At 42.6% G+C, this 23,313-nt stretch overlaps 1 protein-coding gene across 13 annotated transcripts in view; it reads right to left on the bottom strand.

Annotated features, from left to right (window-relative positions):
- Positions 1–10,415: 10,415 nt before the first annotated feature.
- Positions 10,416–23,313, bottom strand: part of NAV2 (neuron navigator 2) — a 372,994-nt gene continuing 360,096 nt past the window's right edge. For all 13 annotated transcript variants that reach the window (XM_030560145.1, XM_030560146.1, XM_030560147.1 and 10 more), the window contains 2 exons: positions 15,300–15,503; positions 10,416–14,061 (listed from right to left, as the gene is read on the bottom strand). In XM_030560145.1, coding sequence (XP_030416005.1) covers positions 13,936–14,061; positions 15,300–15,503 — 330 coding nt within the window. In that variant the 3' untranslated portion in view covers positions 10,416–13,935. The remainder of the gene's footprint in view (positions 14,062–15,299; positions 15,504–23,313) is intronic.

Raw genomic sequence — 23,313 nt, 5'->3', positions numbered from 1 at the left:
AAGATTAGGGCCACATTGTGCAAGGCACTGTACAGACACACTGGCCTGGAGTTAGGTACCTAAATACCTTTCAGTTCTCAAACTATGGCCACGTCCAGACTAGGTATTAAAATCGATTTTAGATACGCAACTTCAGCTACGGGAATAACCAACAGGACTCCACTGGCCATCACATACAGCCCCCAGCTAAAACCCCTCCAACGCATCATCAAGGATCTACAACCCATCCTGGACAATGATCCCACACTTTCAAGGCCTTGGGTGGCAGGTCAATCCTTGCCCACAGACAACCTGCCAACCTGAAACATATTCTCACCAGTAACTGCACACCACACCATAATAACTCTTGCTCAGGAACCAATCCATGCAACAAACCTCGATGCCAACTCTGCCCACATATCTACACCAGCGACACCATCACAGGACCTAACCAGATCAGCCACACCATCACTGGTTCATTCACCTGCACATCCACCAATGTAATATATGCCATCATATGCCAGCAATGCCCCTCTGCTATGTACATCGGCCAAACTGGACAGTCTCTACGGAAAAGGATAAATGGACACAAATCAGACATTAGGAATGGCAATATACAAAAACCTGTAGGAGAGCACTTCAACCTCCCTGGCCACACTATAGCAGACCTTAAGGTGGCCATCCTGCAGCAAAAAAACTTCAGGACCAGACTTCAAAGAGAAACTGCTGAGCTTCAGTTCATCTGCAAATTTGACACCATCAGCTCAGGATTGAACAAAGACTGTGAATGGCTTGCCAATTACAGAACCAGTTTCTCCTCTCTTGGTTTTCACACCTCAACTGCTAGAACAGGGCCTCATCCTCCCTGATTGAACTGACCTTGTTATCTCTAGCTTGCTTGCTAGCACACATATATATACCTGCCCCTGGATATTTCCATTACATGCATCTGAGGAAGTGGGTATTCACCCACGAAAGCTCATGCTCCAAAACGTCTGTTAGTCTATAAGGTGCCACAGGATTCTTTGCTGCTGTAGCTGAAGTCGAATTTCTAAAATCGAGGTACTCACCCGTCTGGACGGCGCGGCATCGATGTACGCGGCTCTCCGTGTCAATTCCGGAACTCCGTTCGGGTTGATGGAGTTCTGGAATTGATGTAAGTGCGCTCGGGGATCGATACATCGCGTCCAGACTAGACGTGATATATCGATCCCCGAGCAATCGATTTTAACCCGCCAGTGCCGCGGGTTAGTCTGGACGTGGGCTAAGAGACAGTGCCTATCCCAAAGAGCTTATAAGCTAAGGCCCTTGTCGGACAAAGAAATATGTGTGTGGTAGCCTTTACACACTCCAAGTAGTCCCATTCACCCCAGTGCATAAGTCTTTGCAGGATCAGAGTCCAAGTAGACAATACAATCAATGTGGAGAAAGGAAGTAGTATTAGCTCCAATTTACAGACAGAGAACTGAGATGCAGAGATATTATGATTCTGCTATACTGACAAAGATGTTGATGGGGAGTGCAAGAGGGTTAATACTACATATTATACACATAGTACTTTACTATACAAACAGTAACACCATTAGCTAAGGGTTATATGGGGAAAAAGTGCTCAACTAGACATAAGAAAACAATGGCAAGATTGCGGTCATATGAGCTAATTAATGTAACTTGGGCATTGGCTAAGGTCAATGCCAGTAAGTTCACTAAAAGCTGGTGTCTCCAGGATGAGGTCTGAGTCAAGGGCCTTGTTTCACTTCCTGCTCTGAGTCCTGCCCTGCTCCACGTCTCTTTGCTGGGGCCACAGGCCGAAGGAGTTTCGATAACAGATACTAAGGTGTGAATGGTGTGAAGTCCTTGGGCCTAGGGCTGGCCTCAGCTACGCAGGTGCAACTGTCATTTATCTCAAAGTACTCGGTGCCTGATGCCACTGTGTTACCCTGTGTAATACTAGCATAAGTTCACTGACATCATGGAACTGCAGACTAGAGAGTCAGAGCCATTGACCTCAATAGAAGCTGCGCCTATCTGGCTAGTGCAAAACTGAGCCCTTTGTGTTAAAAACATTGAACATATGCCATTAAAGGCTCCCCTTACAGAATTGCACCATGAGTACAATAAAACACACAGCATTGCATTAAGCATTACACTGATGTCAATAATGCAATATGTTCAGTTAGCAGATGCATACGTAAACACACAGGCTTCAGCTAATAAGCCATAGCTGTTAACATCATAGGCACAAAAGCATGTTTGTCACACCAGCATGAAACAGTGGGGCTTTACTTATAGCAGTAAAAGGAACAGCGATGCCTGCTTTCACACCAGCCAGTCTGTTCCCAAGGCCTGTAGTTCTGGTCCACACACTTCAAAAACAACATCTGAAAAAAATAGCCACTGTTGATTCACATTTCCTAGCAGAAACATTTCTTTAGCGTGTGTAATCTTTAAAAGAATTGCCTCTGCTGAGAGAAAGAGAGAGCTTCTCACTACCAATGGCCAAGATTACCAGACATGACTAGCAAATGTGTGTGTCTCACTTGAGATCCCTTTAAGGGGCCTGATCTTCAGAAAGTGCTGAGCTCCCACCCTCTGAAAACCTGGCCCCTTTAAGAGATCTCATAATAGGTGCTCAAAATCATGAGCCACTTATAAAAGGCTTGGCCAAGAATTGCAGGAGACTCTATGTTTCATAGATCAAGTCAGGCTTTCAATAACCATAAAAAAAAAGAGCATCTTCCTAATGCTGGGAAATGTATCTGTTCCTGCCCCTTCCCCTTCCCTCCCCCGCGCAGTGACAGCCAGGGAGAACAATATCATTACAGTAAGAGCTCTGGTGGGTGAGCGGCACTTCCCCCGTGTAGTGTGTTTTCTGCAATCCCAGGTACATAATCTGTGCTATTCCTGCCTTGGTGGTTTCCTTCTTGACAGGAAGAAGGGTGTTCAAATATGCCAGAGACACAATGCCATAAAATGAAACTCAAGAAGGAGGGGGGGGGGTGTGCTAGCTTGGTGCTGAAAGCAGGGGAATAACTTTGCCAGCAGCGTTGATTGGCATGGGACACAAAGACCCTCAGAGCACTGCCACAGGCTTGTGAGACTGTCCCTCCAGAGTCCTTCCCTGAACTTTTGTGTTTCCCTTGTGCAGCTCCCCCTAGAGCACCTTTAGCACCCTTCCTCCTCATACCTGAAACAGCCTTGCTGAGAGGAGGAGGAGCTGGAACTGCAGAGGGAGGAGTTGAGCCTCTCTTCAGTGCAGTGCATTTGGCTGCCCCACTTGGCTCCCTCTGTTGGTGTGTGGGTTGGTGGGGGAAGGAAGGAGGCAGAGAGAGAGCTGAATTGGCTTCAGAAAGTAGTCTCCAGCCGGGCCAGCAAAGGGAGCAGATAGGCCTAGTGGCAGTAAACTGCATCTGCAGCTGCTTCTTCCCTGCCTGACAGACCTACTGGGTGTATTGAGAGCTGATGCCTTAGACAGTTCTCCTTTTTGCTCCCCTCCAAATAGGGGGCTGAAAGTTGGGAGAGAAACACAGTGATACTCCGCCCCCCCATTGAAAGTCACGGGGTGGATGAGATGTTTCCCCTCCACCCTTCAGGCCCAGGTAAATAACACCTATGTAGAGAGGTAGACATAGGAGTCAGAGGTGGTAATCAATGGTGGGTGAGGCTGTCTACAGAGTGTAAAGAGGATGGTACTAAGGTAGGAAACCTGGAAGCTATGGGCAGGAAGGAGCTGGAGGAGAGAGGACGTGTAGCCTGTTGGAAGGAGGGAGACAGAGCAGCAATTAAAGAGAAAGTGAAGGGAGGATGTTTTGAGGATGCTACATGTAGACCCAGCAGAAAGGGTTTAAAAAAGAGTGGGGCCAAAAGTAAGGGTGAGGGTGAGAAAGAAAGAAGAGGTTCGTGGCACTGAGCCATTTGGCCCGAAAGCACTCATGGCAGGGTTAGAGCCAGCGCGGTGAGCACCTTTAAGCACCAAATTTGCACGTCCATGAATTAAAATGAAGTCTGAGAACAGGAAAAAACCCAGCAGGCTAAAAAGAGCCTTTTAGAAATAAAGTTGCTAATGCCTCAGGAAAACACTGCCACAAACGGAAACACTGTATTATTGCCAGCTCAGTGCTAGATTATAGTTTGTAGTCTGTTACACTGTTAAGAGACAAGTGAGGGAAGGCTTGTAGCTGAGAAGTGAAAAGTGCAGCGAAATGACTAAAGCCACAAAGATCTGCCACTCAGCAAACCTTATTTCTATTCCCATTATGCTCCAAGGGAGCAATACTTACTGGCTAATACTTTCTTGTAATAGGTTGTAGTAATGCCCTGCAGCCAATACCTTTCCCTAGCTTACAACAAACAACAAGAAAAAGTTGACAGGGCTTATTATAGGTAGCTCTTCCTGTCTTTAGAGTCCCTTTAAAAAGCCAACAATAATGTTAAAGAATCACTTTCTCTTTAGTGGATGAAAATACCCTTTTTGGGTAGACCTGGTGTACACAGGAGCAGGTTATTAGCTATACATTGAATTACTTGTGACTCAGTGGGAATTTTCAGTAATATTTTTATGAAGCCCCCATGACAACCTATGCAAAAGGGTTAATTATACTCGTGAGGAAATAAAGGAGACTTGAGGGGTGTGTGAGTGTTGCCCAGCTGAGGTGGACTGACATTAAAGAACTGGCCAGGTGAACCCATATCAGTGGAAATCTGAAATGTCAATAGAACCTCCCCCAGTGGCCAGGTTATTCACATCCAGCAATCAGGGATCAAGAGGAAGGTGCTTTCTCCCCACCTCTCAGCACAGAAGTAGAACCTCAGCTTCAGCCCAAAGGTCTGTCCTGAATTTTATACTGTTGGCTCAAATTATAGCAAAACTAGCACTCAGTGCTGGAACTGTATGGAGAAGATGAAGGCTCTCTCCTGGGGAAATGCTTTCTTAGTTTTGTGGATTCTTAATTTAGGGCCCTTTTCAATATGACCCACTCAGGAAAAAAGTCTAATAAGCCTTTTAGCTGCTCTGTGTCTCTGTTTACTCATCTGAACAATGTGGAATTCACATTGGCATTTGAATTTAGACTGGGTTTTTGTCTGAATAAGGAGAGTTCTAAACAGTGCCCTAAAAAGAAATGGGTAGGACAGAGGAGGAAAGGCACAGCCAAACTGGCAGCTGGAGTGCACTTGTGTGGGAGGGCTCTGATGAAACTGAGGCCAAGCCCCAGAGCAGGATACACCCTGGATGGCCAATGGGGGTTCTCCCTCAGACCAGCATTGTGTGGCATCAGGATCAGAAATAGGTGAATAATGTTGTTTTTTTTTTTGTTTGCTGCTGATTCTGAAAATTCCAAAAAAAGTTTTGTTTCAGGTTGAGTTGAAACCAATTTTCTTTTTAAATTTCCAGTGAATCATTCTGGGTTGTTTTGACCAGATGCAAACTTTTTTGTTGGGTTTTGGGGTATTTTGACAAAAAACAAAGCAGGAATGCAGTCACAAAATGGCAGGGGATTACCCCCTTAATCCCACACATTAGGTCTCTCATGGGGATGTGGGAGACCCTGTTCAATTCTCCCCTCTGCTTGATGTGGGGAAGAGATTTGAACATAGGTCACCCACATTATAGAAGTGTCATTGCCACTAGGCCTTGCGATAGTCTGCTACGGAGCTTTCCCAGGCCTGCTCTACATGAAAACAATAAGTCGACTAGTTTTGCATGTGTCTGCGTCTACTTCTCTGCTGCCAATGTAAGAACCATTTCATTGATGCAATTACAGCACCTCCCCGAATGATACAAGCCAAAATTGACCTACTTTCAGCAATGTGGTGCTAGTGTAGACAATGCATTACCTTTGTCGACCTTACCAGACATCCAGCAGCTAGCCCGCAACAGTCGTCACTCTGGTCACAATTTTTAACTTAATTGTTTTGGGGCAGCACTGATACTGGACACCTGACACACCCCTCCCTCCCCATGCCTTAAAAAACACAGCATGGTTCTGAAATGCCTTTTCTTGGTTGCCCACTTGGGTGAGCACACATATTAACCCACTTCTGTGCACTTCCATCCCTGCTGGCTCAGTGCAGACAGAGAGCTACACCTGATGTGCTCGTGCCTGGAGCTCCTCAGCCTGGATGGGCGTGAGGAGTAGAGACTTTACAAGCACAGCTAAGGAGCAGCCAAAGGACTGGAGCCAGCTAAGCGCAGCTTGTGCAGGAGGCCCTAGGCCTGGGGCACAATAGGGGTGAGAATCAATGGCAAGTGAAAGTGATGGAACTTCAGCAGGCAGATCATAAGGTGAGGAAGGGCAATAACTAATCTGGGGTTGCCCAGCAGACCTGCTGCTTGTACAAGTAGGGTGGGCACACGTCTCAGCCTGACGCCACATTGAGGAATAGAAATTGTATGGAGGGCTGTGAATGCTCACAAAATTAGGGTTAGAGTGTGGGCTCTGGGTGGGGCTGGCGATGAGGAGTTTTGGGTGTAGGAGGGTGCTCTGGGCTGGGGCCGAAGGGTTCAGAGGGCTGGGGTGGGGGATCAGGGCTGGGGCAGGGGGTGCAGATTCTGGCTGGGGGTGTGGACTCTGGGATGGGGCTAGGGATGAGAGGTTTGGGGTGCAGGAGGGTGCTCCGGGCTGGGACTGAGGGGTTTAGAGAGTGGGAGGGGGAATCAGGGCTGAGTCAGGGGGTTGGGACGTGGCCCTGACCCAGCGCCCCCCCCCCCTCCCAGAGCAGTGTCGAGCCAAGTGGTGCAGTCCAGAACCCTGCACCTGGGCCACACTACGTGGCTCGGCCCCATACCCAGCACTTGGTGCGGCTCAGGGGCCAGCTTAAAATGACCCATGGGCCGTAGTTTGCCCACCCCTGTTCTACAATGACCTGATTGCCACACTTGGCAGGGACTCACTCTCACCCTCAGTGTGACTGGGGACACTGTGTGAGCTGGGTGTGGAAACCCCTGCAGTGCACATTAAGGAGGGGGGAGACATAAATCATAGGGCAAGCCAGGAGCTATTTCAAACTCTGCCAGAGTCAAGCCAGTCCCACCAGTTTCACACAGATGAGCCTGCTGACGAAGCAAAGGGCGTGCAGGTAAGTGTATGGATGCATTATTTCTTATGAGCATCTTTGTTTCCCTTTTCAGTGCCCTGTGTCCCTCTCCCTGCCCTTCTTCCCTATTTAAAAATTGCCCCCCTCCCATCTGTACCAGTTAGAATAAAGGCAGAAAGTTTTGATTCTTCAATTTACTTTTTAAACCAGCACTTGGGCGTACAATTCAACTCTCTGGAATGTATAGCAACGCTCTGGAATGCATAGCAGTCAGCTACTACATGGGCAAAACTAAATTCAAACAGCTGAGTGTAGCAGTCCAAATTACACTGTCTGCATCAGCTCACTGCCCTGTGCACCAGCTGAGGTAGAAGAAAGAGGCAGAGGTGGCATCTGCTTTGCCTTCCTTTGGCTTGTTGGATGGGGAGGCAGGGGACATAAGTCTCCGTATGTGGTGTTTAGCTTCTTGAACACCCAGGATGAGGCTTTCATGGAGATACTGTGCCATCTGCTCCTGAATGTTTCTAGGGATGGCACCATCATTTCTTCCCATACCACTCTCTGAAGGGTTTCGCTGGCACCAGTGCAGTAAGCAGGCTGGCAGCCCTAGGCGGCTTCAGGATGCCAGTAGCAGCTGTGTTCTCTGGGCTTTTGCCACCCTTAGACTTGAGATATGAGCCAAAATCACTGCTGGCTGTGAAAGTATTGGCACTATGCACTGCACTGTCCCTGTACTTATACCCAGGGCTGCCCAGCATATAAAACTCCCATGCAATAGTCCTGACTCAGCATATCTTGAGCTGCAGAGTGGTGCTGTAATGAGAGGCTAAAATGACAGCATTTTTTATTAAAGATCATGATGGGACTAATGGAAGGCAGGTTTGAGCCTTATCACTCCCTTTCTGTTGTGACTGTAAATCTAACACTCCCTGTTGCTCTGCTCAGCAGCCTCTGGCATGGTGGCCTTGAGTGGTGCCCCCTCTGCATCTGCTGAATGCCTTACATGGACTAGATGAAGAAAGAAGCAGCCCAAGAAGGACATGTTCTGTGAGCTCCGCCAGTCTTCTATAGCTCCTGACCACAAACACAGAGACTGCAGGTGCTGAAGGGCTGAGAGCAGGGCGAAGGACTAGGCATGGAGTGATTGATTGCTGGAGAAGGGACAGCGAAGTGTATTATGGCTTTGCTCAGGCAACAAGCAAAAGGCCAAAGACCTTGTCCACAACAGCCTTTCCATTCTATAGAAAACTCCACCGTCACTGCTCCCTATACTTCCCAGCATAACAGGTGGCACCATGGCATGAATCCTACCAGTCCATGCCAGGGGAGAACAAGAACTATGATTACATCTATACCACTGACCTGGGAGAGCTGCAGGCTCAACCAGCATGCACAGCGCACTACTTGTTTTTAAACATGAATGAACCTTTGTAATGCATTTTACTTTTTAATTTGTAAGCATGTTTGTTTGTTGTAATTGGTTTGTATAAGAATGGGGCACACTCAAAGTGCTGCTAAAATTTTTTTAACTTGTTTATTTGCACACAAAGTTTTAGTTTTCAAAACTCAGTGTATATTCAAAGTTTGCACCAAGCAGCCATGCCACATTACAGAAGTCGTATCAGGCCTCATCACCCACCCCTGTTTAAAGTCTACACACACAAAGACACACAAGTTCCCAAAAGTACTACACTACTCTAGCTTACTGTTAAAATGGTCTTTTAAGGCCTCCCTTACAGCTCCATGGTTGAATTTTCTAATAGCCTTTGTGTCTGACTGTTCAAAGTCAGCAGACAGCTAGCCCCCCTCCACTCTGCTGGTAGCCTTTCCCCCTTCACCTCACAGGTATTCTGGAGTACACTACATGCAGCAATACTAATAGGAATGTTTGCCTTGTTGATAGCCAAGTCGTAATTAAACAGCACCAGTGAGCTCTGAGATTACCAATGGGACATTCATCAGGGAGCTTGCACCTACTCAGCTGAGAAGTGAATCTTTCCTGGACTCTGTCAGGGTGGCCAGTGTACGGTTTCGTGAACTAGGGGAACAAGGTTCCTCCAGAATCACAACAATTATTTCAACATCACCAGTGTCAATGCCGTGGTCAGGGAAAGATGGGGTGATGCCAGAATAAGGATGTTTGCCCCATCTAGCCTCACCAAGTTCGGGAACCCCATTGCTCCAAATCCAGCTACTACTTCCTGCAGAGCAGGATACACTTGATGGCCTTGCACACTTGGATGCCATTGGCCCCCACTGTGGATTTTTCCAGTTCTGAAGTGATTCCCCGCTGGTCAATAGCAATGTAGCTGTGCAAAGTTCCACAGTACGCTCACCACTCGCTTTTACACAGCCAATGCTGCTCTAATGCTGGTGTCTCTGCACTGGAGGGCTGGGGCAAGCTCAGCACACAGATGCAGGAATGTGGGCTTTTGCATCCAAAAGTTCTGCAACCAACGCTTGTCATCCCAAACCTGCATTACAATGCCACCCAACAATCTGCACTCATTTCTCAGGCCCAGAAGCTCCTATTCACCATGTGGAGTTGCTGTGTAAAGGTCAGCAACCTGCTGACACTTCTATTCACTGTGTCCATCATCCATTCATCATCCGTGAGAAGTTCCTCTTCCTCCTTGCACACTTGGTTGCAGTTGTACATGCTGAAGTTTCAAAAAGTGGCATGTAGGAATTTTAAAAGTGGTGTGAAAATGATGAGATGGAAAAAGAGAGATTGAGGGACTTGACCCCCCCCCCCCTTTCCCAGCAATTCCTGGGTGACTTGCTGGTGTCCCTCAGCACACTGTGAAAATGTCCCATGAAGCATAGCGCTGGATGGTGATGTGAGGTACACTGGTATGCCTACCGTATCTTCTATTGACCCAACCAGCTGTGGTGAGGACACGCAGTGCAGACACAAGCACCCACATGCCTGAGCGATATAAAAAAGTTGGCAGCTCTAAGATGATGTAACTTATGTTGACCAAACTGTAGCACAGACACAGCTGTTCAATTTTTTATAAATAAAATCAATGGAGCAGGGATTGAACCTCTTATATCTTAGAGTGGCCTAACCCACCATTCTATAGAGTTATTTTCTTGCTAGGTCCCTGGCACAGTGAATAGTCCTTGGGCCATGGTATAGTTCTCCTGGCAAATTTTCCCATGTAGACAAGCCCTTATGAAGCTTGTCATGTTACTATACTCAGAGAAATGGACTAAAAACTTCATTTCCACTGCCTTGTTCTATGGACACAGGGGCTTCAGTCTAGAGGGCTGTCAAGCCAGCATTCTTTCACAAGCACTAAAATAAATGTATTTTAAAGAACTAAAAAGCCCAAACGCCGGTATACTAAACAGACACACTTGATCAACATGGCACAAAACTACAGCAAAACCACAAATCTGAATAAATAAGTATCAATTTTATTGAATCATGAATAATTTAAGACTGGTACAATCATCAGCTTTATTTTCCATGACACTGGGGTGGGGGCCATGATCTTAAACAGACCATTTGCAAATTCAAATCCTAAATGACAACTGAAAATTAAATAGGGAGGGGAACAGATGGCAAACATCATACCGTACACAAAATACTCAATTCCTAGTTTTCTCTTTAAAAATGGCTAGAAAAAATTCATCAAAATGCAGCACTTTTAATCAAATATTTACATTTCTATGTTACAGTGAAAAAATGTACATCTTATAGAACATATTTCATAAACTGTTCCACTGGAAACAACTAGATCAAAACAGCAACCTTCCATTTAATATCCACAAAGACTTTTTTTTGTTTTTTGTTTTTCTTGAAAGAATTGCCACATTTAGACAAGATTCAATACACATAATATCGAAGTTAAGCATCAACAATGAAATAGTTTTTTCTTCCAAAATGTACAAAAAAAAAATTAGCCAAACCCACCCTCAACTAAAACTGTCTCCATGTTTCAGTTATGGCCTGTACAATTCTTGGCAGTTCTAAAGGAAAATAAATGGTTTAGGCTTCCAATTTATAACTCAACATGAATGTTGCATAGAATCTTGGGGTTTTTTTTTGTTTTTTGTTGGTTTTTTTTAAAAACAAGCCAACTTTGTAGAAAAAAAGGCAAAAAAAATTGGAAGCATTTTGGACAAAACCTTAAAATGAGAACAAATTAATTAAAAACAAAGTTTACTAAACTATAGTGAAATCAGGATGAAGATAAGAAATGTGCATAACAGGTAACCCTGCTTCCCGAAGTTTCAGAAAGGACACTGAGTTTTACGAAGACTAAAATGACTAACCTACTCAAAGTCGCCTCCTTTACAGTATCCCAAGTTGTCAATCAGAGAGGAGCAGATAGATAGAACCCCTTTCCTGCATCTGAACACAGGATTAAAAACAAAAAATTATCTGACAATTTCAAAGATATTTGTTCAGTTAAAAGTTTGCTGAGAAATGCTGGATGTTAAGTCAGCTTAGGCTCTATCCTGCAAACAGATCCACCCAGGCACAAGGGTCTACTTGCATGGGTTCAGTCTCAGGTTCAGGTATTCAGTCTCTACCCAGATTCACAGTAGTAGCAGGTAAAGTCAGTGCTGGGAAGCAGAACTGTCAGACTGCTGAGAAATGAATCACTCTAACTCATCAGCACTGCTGCATATGATTCCATATGAGTGTAGCTCATTTTACAGTAAGAAGATCTGATTTAATAAGGTTGATTGAGTAACACTTTGCCTTTCATTAAATGATACAATCTAAATTAGAGTTCAGCAAGGTTAAAGCGGTGACACCAGCTCAGGAGATTTTCCCCTCCCCGTCATTAAAATATTTTACTTATTCTTTTACAATTTCTTTTTTTAAAAAGATCATCAAGACTTGAAAGCTGTAACGGGAGATTCACGACCAGCTCTCATTGGATAAAGACAAAAAAGTAACTACAGTCAAGTCACAGATAGCAGAAAGTCTTGAGGGATAATAAAATTATCCATTCAAACTGAGTCACAGAAGCATGGACTTGTGTCTGTTACATTATTTTAAACCCAGAAGGATTAACAAGCTCTTAAAAAAATTGTTTGTAATAAGTTTTCTACCTGTACGCTGCAGAAAACAGCAATCACTTTTCTGTAGTTTAGTAGCAATGGCATTTTTCATCATAGAAAAGCTTTTATTTTTTTTTCTTGCATTGAATAAACAGCTATCCAATGACCTATTAGCTGCAGATTGATATGAACCTGAAAGGTTATCTCATTTCCCTCCTTTTATTACCGTCACATTTCAACAAAATCTAATATTTCACACAAACAATATTCACAGCAATTTGTTATTATATTCTAAGAGATGACTTCTTTAGCCCTGTTTGTTTCCTTACATAAAATCCATAATATACAGCACTAATGTAATTAATACAATTAGTACAAAATAAGTAAGGCATCGCTTTAAAATTCAGCACCGAAATAGAGCTGGAAAGGCTTGTACACATCAGTGTTGAGGACTGCGGTTCTTGCTGAGTACAGCCTGAGATAGCTGATGTGTGGTGGCTTTATTGAATGTATTTGCTCCCAAGGAAAGGAAAGTGCAATTCTTTGTGAGGTGTTCTTGCTCCCCAACAGAAGTACAAGCCTTAATACTGAAACCGTATTGTGGGCGTGTGGAGAGGAGGAGTAGAAATAGAGAGCCAGGTTCACAGCTCAGCCATAACCCATGAGCAACTTTTAAACTTTAAAAAGAGATACTACGCCCCTCCCCCTCGCCCCTTTTATGACCTGGATAAGACAGTTTTGATGAACTGCCAAAATACTACTTTCTGCTATTTAAAAACCAAACAAGACTAAATGATGTTAGCAGAGTAGCAGTGGACTGCCTGCAGAGCTGAGCTTTAATGAACCCCTTTTGCAGTTGTAATGGTCAGAAAGAGAAATCTTTGACAAAAAAGACTTAGAAAACAGCTATAAAATTCTAATACAAACGGTAAAAACTGAAGGCCTGACTATACCCTAATTGGGTGAAATTCACCCTCATCCATAGGGTGAACAGAGAATCTATGAGCCTATGAAGTTCCACTTAAGCGATGGCATTTCAATGCGGCATAGGCCCTCTGCTGAGGAGTGAATTTTGCTTACTTACACCAGTGTAAATCAGGAGTAGCTCTACTACAGTCAATGGAGTTTTACTGGTGTAAGAAAGAGGAGAATCAAGCCCTGAATATCAAACGGGTACTTGGTCTTTAAAATTCTGTAGGATGGTTTGTTACACAGTGTTTGAAAAAAAACCTGATTTGTTTAGACTGTACATATATTTCTATTTATATATCTGTAAATCTCTATAAACACATGGTGAAATAGAGGAAAGCAAGCCAAGGTCTCAGACTGGCAAGGAGAGCAGCTTTTTTTTATTTTAATATTTACTTTAAATTTCCCTGTCTTGCAGCTTTGCCTTTTATGGACCATTATTACCAAGGCAAGCAATATATTATAGCACCAGAACTATCCGCAGCTAAGGTTAGTCTGCAAAGCTGATTACTAGAAATCCAGCCCTCACCCAAATGTGTTTGGTCAGAAGCAACATAGGCAATAAACATCCCTACGCTCTCCTTCTGGACAGTACATGGCACAATGCTGTTTGTTTCATAGCTGTGAAGTATTTTGTTTTTTTAAATGTCTTCAGTATCTTAGGCATGAAGGCTTACAGTAACTAAACAGAACAAAACGAAGACATAGTGCAGTTCTTATCATTGTAAAAAGAAAAACAGTACAAAAGTTGTTGGGGTTACCTGCACCCACATTCAAGACTGACTGAAATAAAGTGTCTTGTTCTTGCAGCTCTAATACTGAGACATCTGCCCAGTCCAGTAACAAGTCATCTTCATTAGTTTGTGATAAAGAGTCTTGTAAAGTAGGAGAGGAACAGTGGAAAACCGCTTGTTTTCTGTCAGCTGAAGATCACAATGTCGACTCCAAGGATGAGTCAAGGATGTCATCATGATGGCTGTTGCTGTTGGAGTCGCTGTCATAACTCTGGGGGCTCGAATAGTTGGCTGCCTCTTGCAGTCTCATTAGCATGTTCATCTAAAAAAGCGCGGAAAAGGGCTAAGAGTTATTTGTCTGCTGAGACGAAAGAATCTTAATACTATAAAACAGTCATATTTGCACTCACATCACTCATGTGAAACCAGTGCAAGAGAGAGGGGAAAACTGAGATATTTATTTCTGAGACTCTCAAACTGGATACCCAATGTAAAGCAATTCTCACAGCACTCCGTGAGATGGGCAGTTGTTATTACACTCCTCCAATGACAGACTGAAATGCAGAGCAGTTAAATGACTTGTTCTAGGTCACACACAGAGTCAGTGGAAGAGCTATAAAGATTCCATAGTTCCTTATTCCCAGCCACTCATACTAACCAGTGTTAATGTACATTAATTAGAATTCTGTATTTCTAGAAACAGGTCAGGAAAAGAGATCTATTAAATTAGACAACAGATGATAACATCTCTGTGAATGTGTGCATAACTAGTGGAAATCTAAGGTGATTCTTCAATACACCCAACTTATTTTGGAGATGTACATGATTCCAAAACAATAGTTTAAGAGTAACAAGCAATTATTGCAATAACTGTTTTCACCAGGAAGAAAGCTGCATGAACTAGTGTTACCATCAGGCTTATATTAAAACGTGCATTAGCAAGCAAATTCAAAGCTTAAACTATTGTATATACTGTGTACAATGTTTAAAATCTTGGTTTCCATACACTTGCATGCTATTTGCTGATTAATAAATTAGACACCAATTATGTAAGCCTCAATTTTCATGCAGCAACTGAACCAGAAAAATAGCTCAATATCATAGTGACATGGCTATCAAGTGATCCTGGCCGGGCAGGTTAGGTCAAGCATTTCCACAACATTATACTAACATGTTCTATTAAATCATGTATTTGCATATTTTATATATACACACAAACCCCAGAAAAATGCAAAAGGCATCTAGTTTATTGTGTAAAGTTTTACATGAGGTGGACGAAATTTCCTTCATATTCTTATAGCCATTTTAGCTACACTCTCACAGCTAGGAGATCTGAGTATTCTCCTTCATTGTATCTGGCAGAATTACACCTGACACTGGTCTCCTGTGGCAGTGCATTCCACAGGCTGACTGTCCTGTGTGGCAAGAAACATTTCCTTGTAATTTTAAAACATTTAACACTCTTAACTTGTCACTTACTCTTTCATTCCTGTTTGTCTTTCCCCCTAGCAAGTACAGTTTATCCTAATTAGCTCTGGAGCTGTAGATGAGAGAACTTACCAGAGGATCTCCTTCAGCATCACTCGGGGGAACTTGTTTGCTAGTTGAACCTTCCCGTGGCATTGAGTACCCATCAAATCCAACATCTTCAGGTCGCAGTTGCAGCAACGGAGGCCACTCGTGGTGCTGTGGGGTGGCTGCCCAGGGATACGTGTCCATTACCCATTTGGCTGGATCCTCCCAGGGAGCTCTCCTCCCATACAACTAGAAAACAAGAGCAAATGCATCTCTTAACATATTTCTGTAATATAATGGGATCTACTACTTTAGTCTCATCAAAGTGAACTCTTGTGTCATGGTTCTTTCAGTGTGGAAAACACTCTGAATGAAGGCTGGCCAAACAGGGTGTGACTTTCATCCTTCTTACTCTGACTGTGAAGTTCTAGCTATGTAATGGTAACTGATTCAGAGGAGGCTGAGCATTTCCTTTGAGACCACAAATGTTCTTAATCTGCCGCCAACTAGGGAGAAAGGGAACCTGAGAACAAACAATCTTGCTTCAGACTTTGAGTGCACCACTTCTCTGTTCCTATTTCTTTTGGACTAAATAAGCAAAATACAAAATCCAAGTCACTAGTGTACACATCCTGCCTGCAGGAGGATACCAAATATTTGCTTTCAAAGTCACCGAGAAGTTGCAGTATGTTGCTAGAGCATACAAGTGTAGCTGCTCGATGCCTTTAATCAGAAACTATGGGGATGAATGCCAAAAAAATACTTTTTGAAGTCAATGGACTTTTGGACTTTCTCTGTGCTCATACTAGCGAGAGAGCCAGCAGAATCTGGCTCCGTGTGATCAGCCTCAAAACACACACACCTCCAGAAAGGTGTTTTGATTTGAACATAATGGTCAGGAAAACACAGCCAGTGTGGCTGAGCTATAGCATTTGTTTTATTTTTAAATAAACGCTCTTTGATCTATTCACTTAGTTTTCATTAGATGAAAACTCACTATTGATCCACATGGGTTGCAAAAGCAGACGCCAAATGAAAAGAGATCTTCAGGTTTTCACTTCTGCTCTAGGCTGACTGCCCTTCAGTAACTAGATTTCAGTAGCTGCTCTTTGTTACCTGAGCTCAGAGGATTCAGACTCCCCTTTATGGTGTACAGTGATGAGTGAAGCAATAAGACACAGTAGGAGGTCATGGTTGTACTATGAGAACATCTGAATGCCTTTGATCCACGGGGTATAACTTAGTGCTAAGCCTCACCCCAAATCCCTTTATTGACATTAAGAACACTTTTTATGATGAAGGCAAATGTGTTTCCACACACAGAAATGGCTGATGTTGGTATTTTAGAAAGCTGAAAAGCAACTGAGCTGTAAGATTCTCCCAGATTAAGCCCAAAATTCTCATTTTAGATTATTCTCCAGATATCTGAACAAAGCCTCAGCCCAAGAATGTTTACAATACAGAATACAAAAGTAAGCCAAAAAAAGGATATTTAGCCATGAACCCATTCTCCCTAATGCTCTTAGAAAGCTCAATTGAAGCCGAATTCCTGAAGTCCTGGCCCCTACATCCTCAATCAGCATTCTCTCTCTCAGAGTCTATCCCACCCAACATTGAGTTTTTAAATGTATTTTTCCAGAAAATAATTACAGTCTTGAACAGACTTCCTCACAACCAACCAAGACATAAATAAAGTAAAATATCATTTTGAGATTAATTTGTTGATTTTCATATCATAGTCTGGAAAGTAGCAATGATCGACAACCCCATATATTAAGCGCTAATAGGTGAAATGGAGAGGAATGAATGAGGAAAGAGACAGAGAGACTAACACACCAGTTCCACACACTAACTTCAGTGCAGTTACTCCTGATTTACACGGGGATAAGTGAGGAGAAAAATCAAGACCACAGATTTTCCATGCATTTCTGGACATACTCCTCTGACAATTCTGGAAACTAAAGACTTAAAAATATCTGAATGAGAAAGCTACTTCATAACCGTCACAAAAGCTGTTCAGTGACTAAACAGCTCCTATAATGAGGAAGTACTTTTCCTTTAGCAGAAGTGATGAGGATAAAGGGATTTGCCAACTCTTTCAGAGCTCAAGAATAGCTCAGTTTCCTCCAACTTCCACCCACTTATCTATCATTGAGGCTGCTGGCCAAGTAGGGCTCGTTAGGGCAAACTCTGAAGCCTATCAGTGCTATTTCTTATATTGGTTATTACTGTAGATGGCACTGGGAGCAATAGACAACTACTCCCCTCCTAGTCCAGCATGCTGCCTCCAGAACAATCCAAAAAGAATGGTCCCAACCAGTGGCCTGGTTAGAGAATCAAATGTAGTTCTCCTGGATGGCGATGGGGAGTATTAGTGCCAACTATGCACCAAGACAATAGTGTCTGAATGCCATTAGCTATGTGGAAGAAACAGCACAATGATTAAAATGAGCTTCCAATGAAACAAATGTACTTAAAGGGAACATCATTATCATCTGAGAAATGTTTTCTCAAATTTTTGCTTGTGTTTGTGATGGTGAATTAGATCAGGAATATTTAACAGAGAAAGGTCCAGTTCTGTTACTGATCCTGCAGACTGAAGGAACATCACAAAAATAAACTACTGATGGAGTAAGGCACTACTCAGTCTGAGTAAGGGTGGCTGAATGGTGCCCTGAATAAATACAGAAAGAAACACAACAAACTCCACAGAAACATCACATAACAGGAGACTTTGTTACAAAGATGCATATACAGCAAACAGACTAATTCCTTCTTGGAAGATTCTGATCCTATCAAATTATATGAGCCAAGTGGCTTATTCCACTGGAGCCACCGAGGAGTTTAAAGTTTATGTGCAATGGTGGTGTACATATATATAGATTTTTATGTATATGGCAGCAAAGTGCAGATTCAGAAATTATGCAGTGATTAATTGCTTTAAATGTTAACATTTATTCCATTCTGAAACTATGCCGAAGTGATCATATGAGTAGGCACAGTTGTCCAGTAGGTGGTGCCAGTCAGACTTAAAGCCATCTTTCCCTTCCCAAAAAGAAAATATTCTTCATAATCATTTAGTTAGGTTTCACTGTAAGTTGTGGTAAACTGGATCTACTATTTAAATCTGTTTCTTCAACATATGGAGCATTCATCACAGCTGCTAAGCTGCTAAGAAGTGAAGAGATTTGTAAACTCTACATAAGGCTCCTGGCTATTGAAAAAGACAAATCTTTCCATTAATTCCTAGTCCAGCTTTGAAAAAGTTATATAGTAAGTGCATTTCCTATTTAAGTAACTACCATATCTCCAGTGTGCTACCAAACCAGTGTACTAATAGTATTACTCTATGATCTGAAAGCAGATGCTTTAAATGAAACAGGCAGAAGGCTGGGGGCAGTAAAGATGAGGGAATCTGCAAAACTGAATGATTTTAAGACAACAGAAGAAGTCAGAAGGAGAGTAGGATGTGAAATTAGGATATGGGATTGGCTGCAATAAAAAAGGATTACGATGGTAGGGATGCTCAGAAGACAAAGAGATAAGATGCCAAAGAAAATAATGCAAACACAACAGACCTAGAGGCTGATCATCAACTAGATGGTGGGACACTGTATGCAAGGACATAACCAGGTTTGACTTAATAAGCCATAGATAGGAATGAATGGCAATGCTGTACTTCTCCCTGTGTCTGTGAATATGGTTTGGGATGAAAAGAAGAAAAACATATCGCCAGCAAACTCAAGACAGGAACTAACATTTTCTTCCTGCAACCCTTGCAGATGCTCACCCTGCAGAGTGACTAGGAATGTTCCCCCTGTGCATATTAGAAGGTGGCAGTTCCTAGTTAACATGCACAAGCGCCAAAGATAAAGCATAAAAGAATGTACCAGACTGGCAGGAAGCAGGCATTCTGGGACCTCCTATTTGCTCTAGCTGTGGCCTATAACAAGAACAGGAGGTAGAGAGATGGATTTTCACACTTTCACGTCCCTGCTTTACGGTACAGAGCCAAAATCAAGGCTCAGCAAGTTCAATGGGAACAGTCGCTAAAAGGATCCACTTGGCCCACATGCCTTTTACCCATAATGGGTCTTTAAATGGCAATAAAAAAATACAGTATTAATTCAGTCCATGTCCAGCCCCATAAATCACTGGGACTGGACTGAAATCAGGACTTCACCGTTCCTTTCTGATAGTGGTTCCATGTAACAAGATGTGTTCAGAAAGGAGCACTTGTGGGTATGGGGGACAGACAGATGCCAGAGTCAAATATACATTTCTAGCACCATTTTTTTCCACAAGAACACATGGGTCTAAATTGGCTCTGAAAATGTGGGCTGGGAAGTAGAAGAGGATTTTTCACTCTTTGAAGAGCGAGGTTCTGGAAAAGCTGCTCAATAGGAGATGTGGAGGTAAACAACTTAATTAGTTTTGAGAGAGACTAGGACACATTTATGAGTGTGATTGTATGACAGGGTTGCTTGTGATGGTGAAGGGCAGGGCTCAGTAGCTCTGGGGCTCACTTCCACTTTATGCCTTATGTTCCTAAAAACTCATGCTTCAGGGCTTCAGCTGGCCACCTGCATGGGTCAGGAAAAGATTCTCCACCCCCCATTCCTCAAATGTATTCTGAAATGGCCATAGCTGTAGATGGGACCAGGATGTGCCAAGGCTCTGAGGCAGCACTGAGCTTTCTGTCTCTCCTGTGCTTGGTTGGCTGGTTCATGCTCAGGGTCCGACTGTCATAAGTGGGGTGCAGAAGGAATTTCCCCCAGGTCAGTTTGGCAGTGACCTTAGGATTTTTTCACTTTCCTCTGCAGCATGTGGGTGAGGATCACTTGCCAGGATCATCTGGGATTCACTCATTTAATCATTTTCCTGCCACTGCAGAGGCTGTGGACACTGGTGTACCTTGGTCCTTATGGCATGCAACAGTCTAGCCTCCTGTAGGTTGTAATACTTTGTTCTAATTTCGGTTGTTGGGTTTAGTGTGCAGGTGCTGGGTGGCGCTGGTGGTCTGTGCTGTACAGGAGGTCAGATTAGATGACCTGGTGGCTCCTTCTGGCCTTAAACTCTGTGACTATTACAACAATCTTGTCTATTTTCTGAGGCTTGCAGTCATAATTCATATCCTCAGACACAAGGAAACAAAAGTTTGGAGTAAGCTGAGCCATTAAGTAATATAATTAAGCACAACATCATAAGGGTTTAAAAAGAAATCAGGAAGATAGACAAAAAGACACTGAAGCCAAAAGCAAAGAAATGGAAACCCTTAGTCTTGGTAAGCGACTGTAAGGGGGCCATAGATAGCACGCACAACCAAAACAAAAACAGGAAGCAGGAAGGTTTGGCTATTCTCTCTTCATTTTTTAAATGTTCCAATGCTTTACACAACTCTGGTTTGAATCACTCAAGGTACAGTACAGGCAGCCTCACAACATATATGAATATTGTGATCCCATTTTATTGATTAAAAAACTGAGGCACATACAGGTTAAGTCACCTGTCCAAAGACCAAAAGCTGTTCTACTGGCTCCCACTCTCCCGCTTTAAAGATGACCTGTAAAGGACATTTTAAGAAGAGGTTGCTCTACTTTTATTTTTTCACCTTCTTTGGGAGGTACAAAGAAATTTGTTTTTAAATTCCTTTAGTCTGTTTGTTTTTTATCTTAGAAGCATCAGGAATATCAAGTACGCAAAGGGCAGGGATTATCACATACTGCACAGTGCCTATAACTATTGTCCCCAATGTGCTCAAGGCCTCTAAGGGCTACCACAGTAAAATGATAAATAATAAAAGTTAATAATAAATAATATTAAATTAAATATTTAATATAAAAATTTAATGATAAATTATAAGTCTGGTCTTCTGTAGTTTGGACGGAAAATTTGCTGGGGGATTCAGGTGGGTAGCTCGAGCTTTTTCTCATCTTCAGCAAAGGGCCAGTTGTGTTGTATCTTTAACAACAGCATTCTCTGCAGTGTTCTTCAGGCACTGGAGTCAAATGTATGTTAACAATTAAACCTAAGTTTTACGCAGTACAACTAAAAATGCTTCTTCCTGTCAATTACTCTGTTTTCAGTCTATTGTGGTGTAATGACTTCACTAATTCTCTAGTTACCAGAGAATCATTCTTCCAATGCAGACAAGAACTGACTTGCTAATATAGAGATGACATTTCACCAGAAAAAATGCTACTATTTTATCATTTTTAAACACGAACCATTCTTCCTTTATACATCATGAAGTAGAAAAAAAGGAAGGTCACTATTGAGGAAAACTGAAACAATGATTCTTAACAAGTGTTACATGTAATTTTATTTTTCACTCTAAATTTTAAGACCAGAAGGGACCATTAGGATCACTTAGTCTGACCTCGTCCATAATACAGGCCATAGACTCTGGCCTAATAATTTCTGTATCCAGGGCATAACTTCTGTTTGAGCTCCAGTATACCTTTTAGAAAGATATCCAGTCTTGATTTAGAAACGTCAAGTGGCAGGGAATCCACTATATCCCTAGATTACATTGTTCCAACCCTCACTGTTAAAAATTTGTGCCTGGTTACTAGTCTGAATTTGTCTAACTCCAATTTCCAGCCATTAGATCTTATTATGCCTTTTCCTGCTAGATTAAAGAACCATCTACTACCAGAAAACCCTTCCCCATGTAGGTACTTGTAAATCATGATCAAATTATCGCTTAACCTTCTTTAGGATTAACTAAATAGATTGATTTCAGAGTAGCAGCCGTGTTAGTCTGTATCTGCAAAAAGAACAGGAGGACTTGTGGCACCTCAGAGACTAACAAATTTATTTCAGCATGAGCTGAAATACAGCTCACGAAAGCTTATGCTGAAATAAATTTGTTAGTCTCTAGGGTGCCACAAGTCCTCCTGTTCTTTTTTAAATAGACTGAGCTTCTCAAGTCTCTCACTATAAAGCATATTTTTCTAACTTTAAATCATTCATGCAGCTGATTTTTGAACCCTTTGCAATTTTTCAATATCCTATTTGAAGTGTGGACACGAGAACTTCACACAACATTGCAGCAATGATCTTGCTAATGCTGTACTGGGAGGTGATGCTACCTCCCAACTCCTACTTGACAGTCTCCTGCTGATGCCTCCATGGATCATGTTCACCATCTTAGCTATAGTATTGCATTGGGTGCTGGTGTTCAGCTGATTATCTACCATTGCTCCTAAAACCTTTTCAGGATACTACTGTTTGCCATTTTGTGTGACCTACATTCTTTGTTCCTAGATGTAGGACCTTGGTATATTAAAACACATGTTCAAATGAGCTCACCTTACCAAGCAATCCAGATCAGATCTATGAACATGGAAAGCCTAGGGTTGCCATCCCTCTTGGTTTTAATGTGACTGTGCTGATTTTTAGTCTGAAAGTTGGGAGGGGCACGGGAAGAGTACAGGGACACTGACATCCTAAAAATTATCTTAGCCAGCAAAACATCTGTAAGTTGTTCCATGAAATTTAAATGCAATGAGTTTGATTATTTTTAATAAAAAAATTGTTCTGTGGAACAATCACTGTCACACACACACCTGCAAGACTTTACTACCACTAATTAGATAAATGCCATGACACCCAGGTGAGGTAGGTATTTTATTATACCTACTTTGTGAAAAGGGAATTGAAGTACAAAGAAATCAAGTGCTTTTTCCAAGCCACACAGCAAGTCAGTAGCAATCTTGAGCTGAATTGTATCTCCTGACTCCAAACCCCCCTGCTCTAGCCATAGACATGCTGGCTCCCACAAAAGGTAAAAGTGCCAGTACTATCCCAGCTTTCTAAAACTGCAGGAGAACCTGAGTTTTTAATCAAATGCTAAGTGCAGGCAGTTCAATAACTTTGCTAAAACTTGAGTTAATGAAGGTTTATTTACAAACCCCGGAGGCACTGCAAAGAAATTCAATCAATATTTCATCACCTGAACTGAGAAAAAAATAGACAAAGTGCCTGTGAGAACGATCCTAACATTTGTTCAATAAATCTCTCCCCGTGCTGCTTAGTTTCTCTGCTGACAGATAGC

The sequence above is a fragment of the Gopherus evgoodei genome, chromosome 4 (genome assembly GCF_007399415.2).
Source record: "Gopherus evgoodei ecotype Sinaloan lineage chromosome 4, rGopEvg1_v1.p, whole genome shotgun sequence".
Lineage (NCBI taxonomy): Eukaryota > Metazoa > Chordata > Testudines > Testudinidae > Gopherus > Gopherus evgoodei.
Note: the sequence above shows the minus strand (reverse complement) of the source record. Positions and strands in the feature narration are given on the sequence as shown.